We start from the raw sequence: 19,797 nt of genomic DNA on the forward strand, positions 1-19,797 counted from the left end.
CAGGGGGCTTAAGCCGGCGAATTCGGTGGTTATTCGATGATATTTGTCGATTTCTTGATCAAAACAGTGTTCACAATATAAGCCTTGAGACGGTGCGTTATCATGGTGCAAGATCCATGAGTTTTCCTTCCGCAAATTGAGCCGTTCCCTACGCACATTCTCTCTCAAACGTCACAGCAACTTCCAAATAATATTCTTTATTTGCCGTAGAACCATTTGGAATGAATTCCGAGCGCAGAGCACCATGATAATCAAAGAAAACCAGTAGCATGATTTTCCCTTTTGACCCACTTTGACGTGGTTTTTTGGGTTTCGGCTCATGTGGATAGCGCCATACAGCCGCCGGTTGACTGGTTTGCAGGTCAGACTCATGTACCCGTGTCATCATCTATTATGATGCGCTGGATATACGTTGGGTCCGAATTCACTTGCTCAAGCATGTCTAAAGCCACCTTCTTCCGATGGAATTTTTGAAACAAATTCAACTCTCTTGGAACGAGTCGAGCAGCCACGCGTTTCATGCCCAATTTATGTTGTAAAATGTTGCGAATTGATTCGTGAGACACGCTAAGGTCACGAGCTACATCTCTCAAACTTAAATGACGGTTTCCCAGCACCATTTCCTTGATCTTGTCGCCGTTTTCATCCGTTGAAGACGTTGATGGGCGACCAGATCGAGGCGAATCTTTCACGACTTCTCGGTCCTCTGCAAAAGCCTTATTCCACTTTCAGACCCATATTTTTATAAAGCACACTCGCCATAGGCTTTCCGCAACATATTCAATGTTTCGGCGCACGAAATCCCGTTCAAGGCACAAAATTGAGGACAAATTCTTTGTTCGATATTTTTATCCATATCCGATAAACCGAGATATAATTAAATCCCAAAAACAAGCTAAGTATAATGCAAAAATAAAATCTTATAAAATTTACAAATTAATAAATCTGAACAAGTCCCGTAATACCGAGATTTTATAAAAACATCCGAAAGTTTGGGATCAACAACCATCGCTAATATTGGCATAACTGACGCAAATGTAAATGTCTGCAGAATGTAAGGCACGATTTGTATCGTTCACTTAGTGGTGGCCAATTCGACCTTAAATTGTTGCAAGAGGCGAATTTTCGAAACCTATCAATCCATTGATAACAAAAATGCGAATCAGTGCAAGTCTTAAAAACCGAAATGAAAACGTAAATGCATAAAACGATGGCGGAAATGGGAATGTTAGCTATGTTACTGTATGTATGTATACAGACGCATATATGCCCTTAAGGGAAATGTCCTAGTTCCGAACTGATTCGCTTCTGGTTAATGGAGAAAGCCGAGACTAGTTACCATTCCTTACGTTTTCATGTTTTCATATAAGCAACGATGTATGTACATAATAAAATGGTGGCGCCTATTTCGTACCGTTATTCGGCTCTCCGTGAATTTGACAGAAGCGTTATGTGTGTGACGCCGTACTTGTGCAATTTATAGGCCTGCCGCAATAGATCCGTTGCGTCTGTTGCGGCAACTAATTTGACTATGATCTAAATACATAGATTATGTGTTATGTGGGATTATGCGTTACTCCATGGCACGTATGAGGCGTCTTCGACTCAAATCCACATAATCTATTTTGCTCACAGTCAAATTCGTTGCCGCAACCGACCCATTGTGACAAGCCTATTTTACCGTTCGTTGTATGAGTGACTTCTTCTCCTTCTTGCTCTTTTGCTCATATTTTCACATTTCTCTCACGCAACTCTATCAGCGTGACATCGCCCTATGGTAAATTTGACTGAATCAGCGGATGGATTGACGTAGCAGGAGCTATGCATCGGTTTGTTTACGAAAAAACTAAGAATGTGTTAGTGATATACGAAAAAAATTAACACAATGGCCCTTATTATGAGCAACATTCGATCTTCGACTGTAGTCGAAAGTGCTGATCGAACGAATTTTCATTTGGTATTATGGTGCTCATTCGTTGAAGAATAGGACTATTGTGAATTTCGATCGCTCGACGCATTTACGATAGATAATTTTTTCTCAGCTGATACAGCAAATCAATATAAAAGAAAAACCGATTCTTTGCTAACAACATTTTTAAAAGTTAAAAAAAGTATTTTTTGTGAAAATGAGTTGTGGTTCGACGATTCATCGGACGATGAAAGATTAGTGGAACTAGCTAGAAGTAGAAAACAGTTGAGGGGCGCATCCAACCCCCTAGAAATGGTTTCCACTGAGTAAGTTTAGAATTTTCAAAATGTGTTGTGGCGTACTTAATATTACAGAAATTTCCTAACAGATTTTTGAAGAACTTTAGATTATCTAAAGAGGCGTTTATGAACCTACTGTCCAGTACATCAAACCAGTTGCAGCAGTGCACCCGAGCCAAATCCATTCCAAATATTTTAAAGATACCCTCAACGATGATGCTGAAGATATTGAAGTGGAGTCAAATAACGGAGAAGCAAAAAACATAAGAAATGGAATTCTTAGAATATTATAGAAAAATCTAAAAAGTATTAAATAGAGACCTTTACGCCACAGTTTCTGTTTTATTTTTGTTTTAAATTTTCTTTATTCAATTATTCGTCATTCGAAAAAAATATGTACAATATCTCCGTTCCTCTGCGTATTTCAGCCCATACCTGCCAAGGAAAAATAAAAATGTATTTCTATAAACATCACAAAAAAAAAAAATTATTAACCTTAATCCATTTTGCTGCCGTTCTATATTAACTGGTGGTCCCAAGCAATTCAGCTCCGTTGTAAATTCCTTCCATTTTTTTGCTGCTTGAACTTTGGTGCAAATCCCGTTTGTGAATTGTGGATTCTCTTCCATTAATGCAACTAGCCTTTCTAATTGCTGTTTGGTACTCACGACTTTCGACCTGCATAAAATTAACAAAATTAGTATATATTTATTATATGGTTACTATAAAACAATAAATAATCGCAATCAACTTACATTTTAACAAGTTTCCCCACAATACGCTACACAACGAAAATTTCGACAGCGTTGCACCGCTCATAATACCAAATTGACATTCGATTTTCGATCTTCGACAACCAACGAATATCGAAGATCGAATCCAACTCATAATAGGGGCCAATGCCACTACGTTGCCGTCTGAACAACGACATACTTGACGAGTGCGTGAAATGATCGTGCAGATTTCGGCTGGCGAATACTCTCGTGACTTGACAGCTATCATCCTTGATATCGCTCCTTTGTATTCTGTAAATTTTGCTATTTGCTATTTTGTATTCTGTTGAGTTTTGCAAGAAGCTCTGCCGTATTCTAATTTACTTAAGAAGATTAAATTTTCCGCTACATATTTATTCATTTGGGCATTGTGTTTTACTTAATATTCGGCTTCGCCTATTACGAGTCTACTTATGCAGAATAAGATGCCTAATTACTCTTGAATCCTATCAGTAAAAATGAAGGCTGTAAGATACCCATAGATATATAGTAAATATTTTTAAATAAATGCATGTTTGCGTGGCATATAACGAATGCAAGAATGACAGTCTAAGAGGCGCTGTTATTCAGGATGAGTAAATAATTCCTTTGCGGGATTTTCATTTCTCATTTGGTGGTTGTGTGATCTCTAATTACTATTTGATATCATCCAAACTGCCTGAATTTTCTTATACTGCCACAAAATTCCAAAGTTTCCAAGCGATGCATTAATATTTCCAACCATAGGGAAATAGCCGCCACCCTAATCTGGGTATAAATTACTGCAAATACTTCTTAAAAGCGTTGTAGATTGATTACCCTTCCATTTGGTTCGAAACTGCAAAAGAAAAGTGTTAAAGAAAAATGTTGAACAAGTGCTTGCTTGGTTCCTGCAAGGCTGTGCAACCGGCTGCAAGTTATTTTCGAATATGTAAATATTCGAAGGGGTAGCTATAAATAGCGATTTGGTTTTTATATATAAACTCTGCAAAATGTAAAGCTATGTAGATTTGTATGTATTTAAAATCGAACATACACATTCGCTTATGTTTTTTTAGATTTCGATACGTGTTTTCCGGCGTGATCCAAAATATGTACAAGGTGATATGAGGTTGAAACGATATTTAAAATAAAAGAATATATACAGTATTGGCGAAACGTAAAACATTGCACTTACAGGATTTCTATTAATGCCAAATAATTCAATAAAAGCCACGCGAATTTTGCATATTTTTGTACAAGTTTTTTTGCTCAGTAGTTCGTTATGAATAAAATGTATAATAACAAAAATTCGTCAACACTTTCAAGTTAAAAACTAAAAGTGAAAATATCCATAGTACAACAATGAAATGCTCAAAACTAAAGCAGCTCCAATTTTTCAGCCATACAAAAGGCTCCTCATGAAAATCATCTGACATGCGGATTCGGCTTAAACTGTAGGCCCTGCCGTTTGTGGAACAACAACAAGACGCACGCCACAAATAGGAGGAAGAGCTTGGCCAAACACTCAATAAAAGATGTAAATCCCGATTATTTATTTGTTTTATACGATCAACAGGAGTATTATTTCGCTACTTATTAAAAAAATTTAAGGAATTTCTGCAACGCATAAAGGAGGAAGGCCACGAAAAAATTCAAGGCAAGATGATTAACTAATTAAAAGAAGAATTCAAAGCGATCCCACAGTTTCCTCTAATCAAAACAAAAAATTAAATTTGCCAGTTAGTGCTAGGACCATTAGGAGACGAGCAATGGAGTTCGCCAGCGAGAAAGCCATTTAAAAAGAAATAAAATAAAAAATCCATTTATTATAAGACGTGTAAGAAGGAAAAAACAGCAACGTTAAGCATATACTTATGTATACAACGCGCTGTGGCCACCTATTCCGCCGGAGCTTTTTCGACTACTTCAGGCCGGATGAGTCTACCACCACTTGATGTTTTTATTCAAGGAGAGGCCTTGAAGGCCATCTGCAGGTTTAAGCACAATTGGAATCGGTACGGCCCCTGTCCGGCATTGGATAACAGAGTAGGCATGGACTTCGATCCAACGATCCTCTCCTGACTAACAGAATATCCCAATTTTTTTTATCTTTAAAGTTTCAGTAGGGATAGTGGTTTCAAAACACAGATAAAATAGCTTATTTACTTTAATAGTGGCATAATTCAGGAAACCAAAAAATTTAGAAAAACGGATTCAAATTCACTATGACTCTCAAAGGAAAAGCGTTTTTGCTGCTATTGAGATGGTGTTTATACTTATAGATATCGGCAAGTATTGTTTGCACAGTATGGACAAAAAGTTCGTGGTCATTTTTGGCTCGGTCACTTACTCGTATGTAAGAATTTTTTTTTTTTTTTGGAGTATGACACTATAGAAATAAAGGAGCGATATGATACTTAAAAATAGGTATCAAATGAACACAAAATTTTTTTTGTAGTTTTTAATACAGGTTCGGCCTAATCAGGTTAATTTTCGGGATCGCGATATTTTTGTAGGTCAATGCCGACATTTTCGGGATCCTCGAGATTAATATAGTCAATATCAAAATTTTTGAAATCCCAAGATTAATATATGTTAATGGCGAAATTTTCGGGATACCGAAATTAATATAGATCAATCGCGAAGTTTTCGAGATTCCTCGGTCGACATATATACATATATATGGTACTTGGCGCGTACACCCTTTTTGGATGTTTGGCCGAGCTCCTGCTTATTTGTGGTATGTGAGGATATTCCCATGATTCGGGTTCAAAAAATTGATTTTTTTTTATTATTTAATTCTGTAATCCTTTCCGAATAATCTCCACCAGGAATTTTCGAGAAATCTTGAAATCTCCATGAGTTACGGAGAATTAATGCCGAGCGCGCACAGGTCAGAAGAATGGTACTTTCAACTTTAAACGCGTTTCCAGAAAACTTACGTTTTTCAAAATCGAATATATGAACTAGAATTATTATAATCGAATAATATTTTCGATTTTTTATGGCCCACGAAATTAAAAAAATAGTAAAATCGCGATTTTCATTTTTAATAGGCTGCCATTTCAATGCATGTAATTGTTTTTCAAAGATTCTAGTTCATATGATGACGACAACCTTCCTTTATCATGGCTGAGGTGCGGCGACAACACTTTTTTTGTGGAGTTATATCTCCGTCATTTTTAAATATTTTAATTACACAATTATAAAATAAATATCAAACAATCTAATGTAAAAAGAAAAAATAGTTTAAGTTTATTTTTCTATAAAAAAATCACGAACATTTCCTGCTCATGGGAATACCCCCTTAATGTTGTTTCACAAATGGAGGGACCTCGATCGACAAGTATAGTGTGCCATGGCATTCCATTTATACCGACACTCTCTACTCTTAAAAACCGAACTTCCGACAAATAGAAAGAGCCAGTGTATACAAGTATTTTGTGATCAAATTTGTTTATTAATCAATATATCCGCTCTCTATTTTGAATATTTTTTCAAGTAGTCAAACGAGCTTGCTTTGCTTTGCCCTATTTTTGAATGGGTTTTATGATTACACTCACAGCGAATTCAATGGATCAACCGATTCATGATGTGCTTTCATCACCAAATGCAATTTCTGGAATGGGCCATAGTTGCCAGATACTAAATCAGTTTGATACACTGAATGAGACAACTAAGTAACTAATTTAACTTTTTCTTAGAAATTTACTTACAACTCTTGACCTGAAATGGCTATAAATCTTGAATTGAGAAACCCTTAAATTACGAAACCCTAAAGAAACGGTTAAAATGTGATATTTATATAGTTTTTCGAAAAACTCCGAAAATACAATTCAATGATTTTCAAAACGATCCGTATTTATTATTATTTAATTAGTTCTATGATCTTTTGTGGGGTTACTACTCTGTATGAACGACCTGGACTTTCATCGGCATCCATACTAACCGATACAAAAATGAAAGAACAACTGAAGTTGGCTACAATGAAGAACTAATTTATCGAGTTCAAAAATTGTCTCAAAAGATAAGCTATTTTTATTATAAAAAATTGGGATTTTTGGAATAGAGTGCATATTTCATAATATGGAAATAATCACGTAAAAGCGAAGCGCCAGTGTTTTTAATTTGGAAAAATACTCACAACTTCCGTGATTTCTAAATGATTAGCCCATCTTCGTACCAAATAGTTTCTATTTTGTGGGCATAATTTTGTGATGGTGAACAAATATTCAAGGTGACATAATAAATTTTAATTACACATTATTTATTCCGTTGTTCGTATGTAAGTACAAATGAAATGTAGTTAAGCGATGTAGATATGTACGTAATTCGGTGTGCACGCATGCAATATTTTCCATGAGCCATTTTTACTTACGGCGCTCTGCTCCCAGTGATGTAAATAGCAGTTTGAAGAAAAAAATGAACATTTGGTGTATACCAAAATATTCCAAATTACGGAAGGAGCCTATTTATTTAATCAAACAGTACATGATTCTGTAGTATGGCGTTTAGTTGGGTTCCCTTCACTAATCTGAGTGTTAAAATTTTAGAAGAGCTTTTCACAAGGAGGGCTATCAAATAGGCACTAGTTCTCCGCTATATGAAAACGCAACTGTTAGTACCTTCGGGCTGAATAGAGCCACGAAGAACAGGCGCCCAATTTACCCTAAAGAACTGACTTTCGCGAAGTTGTATGGTGGTTCTGATTTAACATCCAAATGAGTGTGCAATTTGGTGTAGTGTCAGCTTATTCAGGATTTGTATTGCAAGCAGCAGCCAGACCCCACACGCAGCTGAAACCTTAGACTGGTATCGAGTGCTGTCAAGGTCTATTCTGCGCAGCTGACGAGTACCGCCAGGAGTTTAAGGTGTTGTTCAAGGCCTTGAATTGCTGTACTTTTGAACTCCATAGCTCAACAGAGTATATTAGACTTTATCTACCAGCCTTTCTGAGCAAGCGACTGAAAATTGATGCCTTTCCATTGCTTGCGTAGGCCGCCTAGGTAGGCTTCCTTCACTACAAAAATATTCCAAATAACCGATTTTTTGCTGAAAAGTTTTTATAGTACTTTAGCATTAGCAAATTAAAAAATGAAGGTGGTAAAAAGCACCAATAAAATACCAAAAAAGCTTTGAATCCATAATTTTCTCTGATATTATTAACTTTTATATGGATAATTGGTGCGCACATCCTTTGTTGGGTGGTTGGCCGAGCCTCTCCCTATTCGCTTCATGATGCTCCACAAATGAGCACACATACAGTTTAATGACATTTCCGAACAGCAGAGGGTTTTTTATGAGAATCTTTTTCATGACAGTAAGACACTCAGAGGTTTGCTGTTGCCTGCCGAGGAGCGACCGCTATTAGCAAAATTGTTTCTATATATAAATTTGGTGTTCCGTGCCCGTACAAATTTATTTGGTCGTAGGTAGATAGGTAGAAAGGTCCAACAGCCAGATACCTTCAGCCAACCAGAGCTGTTGATGTAATGGAGAAGTCCGATGGGATCTAGGTTGGAGCACTGCTCCAGCCTCTCGAAGAAAGCTGCTCCCAGTCACCTTAATCGTCTATTCGAACACGGACATTTACAGAGAAAGTGTTCGACAGTCTAAAAGGTATCACAGCTTCTGAAATAGGGATTAAATGGTAAATCCAACTTTTTTGCGTGTGAGCCGATCGTACCATGACCGGTAAACACAGCTACGAGTTTGGAAATTGAATGATGTGGAGTACCCAGAACTTTCTGCGTCTTGCGTCTATTGTACTGTGGCCAAAAGCCAGTTCTATTTAGGGTAGTAGGAGACCTGTGGGACTAATTCAGTGCACCCCTTGCAAGATCATTACGAATTTCATTTTCCTCTATGTTACTATGTCTTGGAACCCAGATTAGAGGAATGTTCCGCACACCCAAGAGATTTGATCTCCTCCTTATAGGAGTTGGCCTGTTTGGAGCTGCACCATGGCGTCATCAGTACCTTGATTTGAAAAATTTCTAAAATATTTATATTTTTTATTCAGTGCTTTATGCTAACCCTTTAGGGAAGAGTTACACCACAAACTTTTGTGAGTTTCATGCTGTTGATGGGTTGAAGTTGTTGACAGAATTTGGATTTGGCTGATTTGCTGATGCTACAAATTTACGCAATTCTTAAGAGTGGCGCACACATAAAATGATTGTTCAAGCAAGGCATTAACGTGGGAATTTATCGTACTACGTCGTTCTCACTCTAGCTTGCCCAATTGTTACGTCACAACCAAAAATACTCTCATGGATGTCGCAAGCGGTAGAAGCATTTTATAATAAATTTCCTGGTAGTAAAATTTTTGACAACAAGCATTGAATTTTAAGGCACATATTTAAATTTTAAAGGTATTTACTGACTTTTTTTATTTTTGTTGAAGACGGATTATGATAAAAGAGCTCGATTGCTTTCAAAGTTAAAGGGCTTAATTCAGAACTCTGTCTAAGACAAAATAGCGTTAAAATCTATAAAATATTCTCTTTAAAATTCAGATTTTCCTTTCTTTGCTAAGAACTGGCTTTCATTTATACTGAACACCTAGCGAGGGGTTCACAAGGGAAACTAAATTTTCAAGGTGAAGAAGTTGGTCTCAGCAGATTAGGTGTGCAAAAATGAATCTATATGTTTTTAATACATAACATAAGCAAGAGCTTATATATGTATGTATGTATTTTAAACACTTCATATTTTTACAATACTTATCTACAATAAGTTCTAAGGAAATCGTACGTGTGCACGTATCAAATATTTTCAACAACAGACGTCAAGAAGTAGCTAAATTCGAGCGAAACCGGCACACGTTTTTAGTGAGATTTAAACAAAATCAAATAATATTAGATTTACATTTCTAACTTTATGATTATTTTGTACATGACGTAACATTTTCTACTTCCGTTCTCTCTGCGTTTGTTTATGGATTTTATTAGTTTTTGAAGATTTACTCGTATTATATTAACCCTTGTCCTGTACTCACTAAATGAAAAACGTATGCAACGTCGATGGAAAGAAAATAGTTCCAGCGAAATATGAGGAGATGCGCTAAACCAAGCTCAAAGCACTGGAGGCTGTACAACAAACTGCGGCGCTCAGAGTTGCTTCAACCTCCCGCACTGTCTTAGGCGCAGCAGTTTTTGTAATTAGCGGGAGATACCTATCGATCTCATGATCCGATAACGCGCGGATGCGTCGAACTCTAGGAAAAAACACCCTCTCACTAGTGCCGGGGAACGGAGACGCCAAACCATGCAGCGGTGGTAAAGCCGATGGGACACTGAATCGAGTGGCGGATGGACGGCAAAGCTCATTCCTAGAATTCGTAAATTCATTCAAAGGGACTGCGGGAAAGTGGGATATTTCATGTCTTAGTTCCTCTCGGATCACATGGGTCAGGCAAGTGACCCCAGGTGTATATATTGCGAAAGGCTGAGAGATGACGCCAAACACATGTTCTTTAGCTACGACAGATGGCTCATGGAAAGAGATTCCCTGAGGGAGCAGATTGGGGGCATCGCACAAAGAAAGTATTGCCATACATTTTCGGCTTAGCGTCAAGGCAGCAGTCAGGCCCTTCCAAAATTGAATTTTTTTTCGCTGCCAAAAAGTCTTTGACTTTTGCTTAACCCCTGACTTAGTTGTGCCGTAGCCGAATGGGATGGTGCATGACTACCATACGGAAATTAGTTGCGAATCTCTGTGCATGAATCACCGAAATGATAGAAAAAGTTTTTTCTAAAAGCGGCCGCAATGGCAAACATCCGAGTGTATTTCTGCCATGGAAAAGCTCCTCATGAAACATTTGCCATGCGGCGTCTGCTTAAAACTGTAGGTCCCTCCATACCATTTTGGTTGTTTGAGTTATAGCCCTATTGAGATACATAAAAGAGCGATATGCACATAGGTACATATATAAGCTAAGTTTATTTCTGCACATTCGCATTGAGAAGATCGCGTCATTCCGCCGGAATTGTCTAAAAATGCAAGCAACTGCTAGCATAAAATCACAGTACCATAAAAGAAATTAGCTCTATGCTCCCCAGTTGGGACTCTTTCTAAGCATACCTTTCTATGAATACCTTGAAATCAGAAAAAATATGAGTTGAACCTTTCCTTATGTTTTCCTCTCGGCTTATGTTTTTTTTTATCAAAACACATTTGTATTTCTCCAAAGTCCAAATAGTTGAGTTCAACACTGTCTCTGAACTATTAAAAGGTGAATATAGCGCTTCCTAGACGTTATCTGTCCCTTTGTGTCGGGAACTGTATAGAGCGGTGATCAGCTGGCATTTCTTGGACAACGCCGTCTAAAATTCACGACTATGCTTACTTACATATAGAAAAGTGAAGGAATGGACACTAGTCCCGCTGATGAATTCAGTAAAATCGATTTAGTTCACCATTAGCTGATTTCCCTGCAGTGTATTCGTCAGTAGATAGATATTTACAAATGTATGCATTTGCAATGCGTATACTTTCGTCATATGATGCTCTCATTTCTATCTTTTTTCTATTTTTTACGTTTTTATTGCATTTTGCTCTTAATTCACCTTCGTTCTTTTATGTTTTTGCACAATAAACACAACTCAATCTACACTCATTGTATGTTTAGACAGAATTCACACCAATGCAGGCAGTTGGTATGGGTACGTTGGTTATTGTTGCTACAACGCAATGGAAAAATAAAGTAGATTCCCCTTCTGGTTTTCATCTTGCTTGCGATTGGTGTAGTTGGCTTCATTGAATCTGCTAAAAACATAATTTACAATAAATTTGAAATGGCTTCGCCCATTCCCTTTCACATTTTTGCACTTTTAAGCCATCCATTCCCGCTATCTACTTGACATACATATGGACATATATGTATATATACAGAGATATGGTGTGTTTATATGACTTTGATAAAGTTAATTTTCTTCCAAAAGACCGGTGACAAACTTTTCAATACAAGGGTGGGAGTAGGAGTTCTCTGATAGGTACGTATTAATTTTAATTTTTAGGCAAATGAGCGTAAGAAAAAAATTCAGTATAGCTAGCAGCGCTGGAACAAAAAAAACACCATTTCTTGCCCAAAACAAATATTCAAAGTTATTTTGATTTATTTTTAATTCTTCTTCTTCTTACACAAAATAGTTCACAACTGAATTTGACAGTTTCCACAAATGCGCCAGAGACCGCCTTTTATTGGTTTTCCGCGCTTACGCTCAAGTTGATCGCAGTGTACAGTTACTTACTCGCTAAAGGCCAAGCTCAGAGCCTTTCCCTGCACACTCATCCGCTCTTTCATTTCCCCGTACTCTAGAGTGGTCGGAGACCCAACAAAGTCTGGTGTTGTGTTGTTGGATAAGCGAGAGGGACCACCTGCATTCTCTAACAAATCTTGAATTGATGCGCACTGAGGTCAGTGCCTTGATCGCTGGTTGTCAATCAGCAAAAATGGTAAGGTTTGTGGGGGGATTTACGACCATATGTCTTATCGTTTTTGCGGCTTTGTGTATAGAATATATCTCAGCTTCGAAGGCGCTACACCAGTCTGGAAGTTAAAAGAAGGAGCAATTTAAGGGTAATTGTTCAGAGTACACTCTCTCACTTTCACCCAGTGCAAAGTACTTAGGGGTAATTCTAGACACGGAACTTAGCCAGAAATTAAACGTCGAAGAACGGGTAAAGAAAGCAGAAATTGCTTTATATGCCTGTAAACGAATACTAGGAAGAAGATGGGGTCCCCAACCTAAGTATACTTTATAATTGTATAAAACGGTTATACAGCCAATTCTGTCATACGGATTGGTAATCTGGTGAAAAGCTCTAGGGAGAGATTACAATACCAAACTACTTGGAAGAATACAGAGGTCAGCCTGTGCAATAACGGTCGCTGCAACCAAGTCATGCTTTAGGGAGGATCTTATTGCCCTGACTCGTGTTATTTCGATAGCCAAACTGCAATTCAGGCACTGGATTCGGCTACAACAACCTCTAAACTGGTGGAATGAAGTAGCCTTACCACCTTGCGTAAAAAACATAATGTTACCTTAATCTGAGTCCCAGGGCATCGAAACATTGAAGGTAACGAAAAAGGATATGAACTGGCAAGAGGGTGATTTTTCATCAATTTCTCTAAAATACCTTCGAATCGCGGATTGTATCATAGATAGAGAGACCAAACCAATGCAAAATTAACAAAACGTTATAGCCTGCCAACAACAAAGACAAAGACGAAACGACGGAACGCCTGGAGACTCACGGCAGTCATAACGGGCTTTTGGTCTGTCGGGGAACAAGCAGAAAAAATTGGCATCCCTCACAATTCACATACAGTTATAAACAACTGGAGAAAAAGGAAACAATTTTCCATTTCCTCTGTGAATGTCCCGCCTTATGGGAGGAGAGAATGTCAATTCTGGGCAAACTACTATTCGATAGTCTCGAACAACTGTCTGGTATAGATGTCAACAATCTAATAAGGTTCTTAAACTGCATAGACTGTCAGACGTCAGTACAAATAGTTAAAAATCGTCTCATCGTGCTTATCGTGCTTTTATGAGATTATTTAGGTAGGATTGTGTCTGCGCCGCCTCGCAACCACACGAAAACTGCATGAGTGAAACTGAGTCCGATGATCGTATTGTACGCACAATGGTGGTTTAATAAGATATACGGTTTCGGACCCCATATTTTGTCAAATGTGCTCTTACAGATAGAGAGATCATTATAAGCTTTCTTGTTCCTTCGTGTTCCTTTTCCAGGAACGCTTTGAGTACAGAATTATGCCAAGATACTTGGCCCCGTTCGATAAGGTTAGTGTTACTTCAGCTATAGACGGTAACTGAAAACTCGGTATCTTAGATCTTCAGAACTAGTTCGGTCTTAGCTGGGTTATGGCGAGATACTTGGCTTCGTTCGATAGTTCGAACTAATTTGGTCTTGGCTACCATTAAACTATTGGCTTGGTTTGCCATTAAACTATTTGAGGTCGCTCACTTAGAGAGTATCCTTTCCAAACCCGCTGATAATCGAACGAAACTTCCTTGACATCAGGTTGTCTTCATCGTCGGCGTAAGAAACTTTCTTAATCCTTTTTCTGCTCATGGTAATAAGCAATTATTTTAAGACTATGGATACACCCTTTACATGAGCTACGTATGTATGTATAAACAATTTAAAAATTTTTCTAAATAGGTATATGTAACTAAGCATGGACTAACACCTTACTTGCGCTATGACATAATTTCATTTCCTCTGTTTATTTCTTTACAGGAATCTTCCTTCGTAAAAGCAAACGAATCTGCCATCAAAGAATTCGACAACTACATTACCGCAGATAAACACGAGCGGAATAAGAAGTAAATAAATCTTTCAACGACAGCGACAACAACGAAACTCAACCGCAAACCAATAAGTACGCCATAGTAACAGCATTTATGTGGATGCAACATTAAGATACTATATTTCCGCTCAAAAGGTGATTGTCGCATCAAATCGCTCAGCGAATCATCGCAGCGGCGCAAAGTGATCAAACATCAAACGTCGAACGTCGTATGTCAAATGATAAACGGGGAAAACACATGTTGCTCTCGATCGATGAAAGTGCGTGCAAATGCAAAGCCAACAACAATACCAACCATAGCAACTGGAAAAACAGCTACGAACAAAAAGGAATTATAAGTGGCGTAGCGGTAGTAATAAATTAAGAGAAGAAATAGAAAGACTCAAATTAAAAGAAACTAAAGTGGATTTCCGGTGAATCAAGAAGCCGAAAAAAGAGCAACCAAATAATATCAACAACAAAACACCACCAGCATACACAGGCTGCGTAGCGCACCGAATGACAAAACCATATTCACAACACATGTGTCAACGGGCACCCCTTGCTAGGTATTTACAAAAATAAACAGGCGGGTGCAACTAAAAATGGATTCAACACGCGACACAACTACAAACATAGCAGCAATAACAACAACAACGAGCATAGTGCAAGTGGAGTGTACAGCAGCAGGCAGGCAAGAGCACTCGAAACACCGCTGGAGAAAAAGTATGGCTGCCAGAGTCATAGACTCAGACAAGACAAGCCATAAACCACAGCATCGTCAAATAAATTACAAAAATAGACGCCATCGAAGCAGTGTAGTTGCCACAGCAACCCGCAGACGTACAACAGCAATCAGTAAACGCCTAGTAATAGTAGCGCGAGCAACTACACCGGCAATGGCTCCATTTACAGAACTTCTAAAGCTATTCACCTTCAGCATCCTCCTCCTTTGCCTACTAAACAAGGCGAATCCGGTATTTGCACGCAAGCCCACCTCACAGGAACTCAACGATTACGACGATAGTATTTTCGAGGTGCAAAAACGCAGCGAGCAGGATATTGGCGCGGAGGCGACAGCCGAAAATGGCGAGGTGGACAGCATTGGCGGCGATGATACGGGCGTCCAAGCGAAGAATGGCAGTAAGTCGATTCCTGATTTCGGGCCACGTTTCAAGTCTTCGAAGCCGCCGCCGAATATATTCTCAAAACCATCGGGTAGTTATATACAGCTCTCATGTCCGGCTGTCGGCAAACCGGAGCCAAACATCACGTGGACTCGCAACGACACCAAAATCAACCGCCATATGGGGCGCGTTAAAAAGTCAAAATGGGCTATTAATATGGAGGATTTAGTGCCTGAGGACTCTGGTGTATATAAGTGCAAAGTGTGCAATTATCTGGGCTGCATTGAGCACTCAACAAAGCTGATAATCAGTGATCGCGTCAATCACAAACCCATCATACTGAAAGCGCCAGCAAATTTAACATTGCCGCTAAATGCGAGCGGTCACATGGAATGCGTATTTCTGTCCGATCTTTACAGCAAAAAAACGTGGACATTCACGCCTTGCAACAAGACGGCTTGCTCGAAGAATTACACTTTCCTAAAGCATGCAGAAGATATAGATATTCTGAATTTCACGCATGTCACACCAATCAACGAAGGCTGGTATACCTGCATCGAAATGAACGGACTGGGCCAATCGTACAGCAAGGCTTACCTGCATGTGCAAGATCCGAATGCGCCACGCGCCATTGCGAAAATTATCCACAGCTATGAGATATGGGGCGTTGTGGCTGTCATGGTGCTGCTGGGTCTGGTCTGTATTACATTCTTCGTGTATGTGCTGCGTAAGGTGAAACATGAGAAGCTACTCAAACAACGCATCGAAACAGTGCATCAGTGGACAAAGAAGGTGATCATTTACAAGCCTCCAAGTGGCGATTCCAGCGGCTCCATGGACACCATGATAATGCCGGTGGTGAAAATCGAAAAGCAACGCACAACTGTGCTACAGAGCTCCAACTCGGAACCGGCGCCATTCAATGAGTATGAGTTTCCACTAGACTCGAACTGGGAGATACCGCGTTCACAACTCATACTGGGCGCCACACTCGGTGAGGGTGCTTTCGGCCGTGTCGTCATGGCAGAAGTTAATAATTCGATTGTCGCCGTGAAAATGGTGAAAGAAGGACACACCGATGATGATATAGCAAGTTTAGTGCGCGAAATGGAAGTGATGAAAATCATCGGCAAGCATATCAATATCATAAATTTGCTCGGTTGTTGCAGCCAAAATGGACCACTATATGTGATTGTTGAGTTTGCACCGCATGGTAACCTGAAGGATTTCCTCAACAAAAATAGACCACTAAACGCAGGCACGCTCAAGGATTACGGCGATCAGCAGCACCAGCTGCCGCTACCAAAGCATCTGCTCACCGAAAAGCATCTCATTTCATTTGCTTTCCAAATTGCGCGCGGCATGGAGTACTTGGCATCACGTCGCTGCATACATCGTGACTTGGCTGCACGCAATGTGTTAGTGAGCGATGATTACGTCATGAAAATTGCTGATTTTGGTTTGGCGCGCGACATACAGGATACTGATTACTATCGTAAAAATACAAATGGACGCTTGCCTATCAAATGGATGGCACCCGAATCGCTGCAGGACAAATTCTATGATTCACAAAGTGATGTCTGGTCTTACGGCATATTGTTGTGGGAGATTATGACCTTCGGCGCGCAGCCATATCCCACCATAATGTCCGCTGAGGAGCTCTACAGCTACTTGATGTCAGGCCAGCGTATGGAAAAACCGCCGAAATGCTCATTGAACATTTACATGCTAATGCGGCAGTGTTGGCATTTCGATGCCAGTGCGCGTCCAACCTTTGCTGAGATCGTGGAAAATCTGGACAAGCTGCTGTTGGCCAATGAGGATTATCTGGATGTGGCAGTGGCGAATCTGGAAACGCCGCCCTCATCTAGTGATGAAGAATCGGATGTTGAATCTCTGCGCTATCATTACAAATGAATGGACCGCTGTGATGAGGTGGTCATACGTGCAACGGTTGTCTGTAAATATAAAAAAAAAATGCACGATGGCATTGACTAAAGCCAAGCGCTGTCACCATCACGCAGCTACTGTTTAGATTTAGTTAACGAAAGTATTTAAATACTCGATATTGTGCGAGCTCAAACTACTTGTAAGCGTAACAATTAAGGCTCAACTCTGTTCTAGTACTAATTATTATATGATAGTATAGATACTTACGAAATTGTATAAAACTTCTAAGTACTTTCGCAGAAAAGTTGAAGAAACCAAAGGCAAAATACCAAAAATTAGTTAAGAAATAGGCTACGATGGCCAATTGTGCAATCATTAGCTCCATATAATATTACAACTATTTACGTGTGTATGTATTTTTCAAAATATTTATAACTAAAAGTAATAACAAACATTCTGTAATGTATATATATGTACTCATAAATATTAGAATAGCATCCCTGCTGTTGAACCTTTGTTAACTACTACTGTTTGGTGGAAGAAGCTATACTCTTTCGAGAGGGACTAGAATGGGTTTGGGCGCAAAATAAACAGTTGAAAAATTACTGAACTTTTCTAAATTCATGAACTACTGTTTGCGGGAAGAAACTATACTAGTTCGAGAAGGACCATAATGGGACCGGTCGCAAAATAACTAGTTATAAAATGACCAGTTAGAGGTGTATTCAAAACAAATATGTACCCATGAATATTACAATAGCATCCCTGCTGTTGAACCTTTAGAAACTACTACTAAGAAGCAACTCAGTAAGCATTCTAGTTAATGAACAACTGTTTGATCGAAGTAGCTATACTCGTTCGAGAAGGACCAGAATGGGACCGGTCTCAAAATATCCAGTTGTAAAGTGAGCAATTAGAAACAACTCAGTAAGCAATCTAGTTCATGAACTACTGTTTGATGGACGAAGCTATACTAGCTCAAAAGGGACTAGAAAGGGTATGGGTGCAAAATAACCAGTTGAAAAATAACCAGTCGCAAAATTACCAGTTAGAGGTATGTCAACTGACATTTTGTAAGACACCATAATGGTAAAAATAGCAGATAGAATACGAAGAAGACTGCTTCGGCTACGAAGCAAACTAGTAATATAATAAAGTAGTTCAGAACTAGTAAGTTTGACTGCAGAGAATACAGCCTCACCAAGAAAAGTTGCAGTTTTTCTTCCGAAATTATAAAGTTTATTATATTTTAAGACTTCTACTAAAATATAATTGAGCTGAACCGTTTGGAAAATACCTCAAAAGTATTAAGACTTTTGTGGGTTGGACCGTTTGGAAAATACTTCAAAAAATTTAATTTTTTATAAATAAAATTAGTTTAAATAAGGAATTAGAATTTGTTTAGTTTAAAATATTTTCCCCAAAAAAAGCCTCTATGCGTAAAAATCTGCAAACATTTTCTTTTTCTTTCACCAACTGAGTTTCAATAATGAGACTTTTTAAAGGTACTTCCAATTCGGTACAGCCCACGTAAATCTTAATAATTTTCCGAAATATTTTGACTGAAGACTTAAAAAATAATAAATATTATAATTCCAATTTTTTATGCAAAGCGATCAACCCTTTAACACATACTTTATATGTTTGTATGTATGTACGTATAAAGGCAGCAGAAGGCAATAACATGCGTCACAAGACTAGCGGCACATTTAAATGTAGTGCATAACTAATAATTAAGTAAAAACTGGTAAAACAGCAATAAAAAGTAAACACAAAATAGTTTTTTAGTTCGTTAGTGCTTCCGTGGGCTAAGCGTTGCACCAGCACAAAACGAGTGTCTCAATAGAGTGCCTTATCAGTAACACATTTTCCTTGCTCCATGTGACATTTCATACATATCGCACTGCAATCATAGGCATATTGTAAGCTTTAATTTTGTAGTGAACCATAGTAATTTAATGTCTTTCAAAAATGCTGGCACATTTTTAGCCTCATGTGAGAATATGAAAAGCTATGGTTTTATCGATTGCGCAACTATTTATTTAAGTATTTATATACTCGTATCTACTTATACGTAAGCATGTTAGTAATACTCTATTTTTTACATACATAAGAGTCATTATAAGAATTATTCGAATTAATAAAATAAATGTGCAAATTATAAGAATTCAATAGAGGAATTTTCTGGCGAATATGAGTAGGTCAATTGCTTTTTAAAACTTGCTCACCAGACAAAGAAGCTACAGGGAGGGTGTATTAGGAAAGGTTCCGAGGTTCTCTAAGAACAACTTCAGGATGCGGCAGTGTATTTTAGTAGATCACGACTCTGCGCTCGTAGAATAGTAGATCATCTGCGTGCATTCACAGTGACTGCAGAGCGGGATAAATATCCTGGCTCAACAATCCTGGAGCTAAAGCGTTTCGATTTCTTTTTGATTGGCGCAATAACCGCTTGAGCGATTTTAACCAAGTTGAACAAAGCGCGCCAGTTGTCTCCTCTTCGTGCTAACCG

The 19,797-nt window shown here is 38.5% G+C and overlaps 1 protein-coding gene across 2 annotated transcripts in view; it reads left to right on the top strand.

Moving 5' to 3' along the window:
* LOC128862704 (fibroblast growth factor receptor homolog 1) overlaps positions 1–19,568 on the top strand; it is a 28,237-nt gene extending 8,669 nt beyond the window's left edge. For both annotated transcript variants that reach the window (XM_054101374.1, XM_054101369.1), the window contains exon 2: positions 14,220–19,568. In XM_054101374.1, the coding sequence (XP_053957349.1) occupies positions 14,874–17,312 (2,439 nt within the window). In that variant the 5' untranslated portion in view covers positions 14,220–14,873 and the 3' untranslated portion in view covers positions 17,313–19,568. The remainder of the gene's footprint in view (positions 1–14,219) is intronic.
* Positions 19,569–19,797: the final 229 nt, after the last annotated feature.

Source organism: Anastrepha ludens, chromosome 2 (genome assembly GCF_028408465.1).
Source record: "Anastrepha ludens isolate Willacy chromosome 2, idAnaLude1.1, whole genome shotgun sequence".
Taxonomy (NCBI): Eukaryota; Metazoa; Arthropoda; class Insecta; order Diptera; family Tephritidae; genus Anastrepha; species Anastrepha ludens.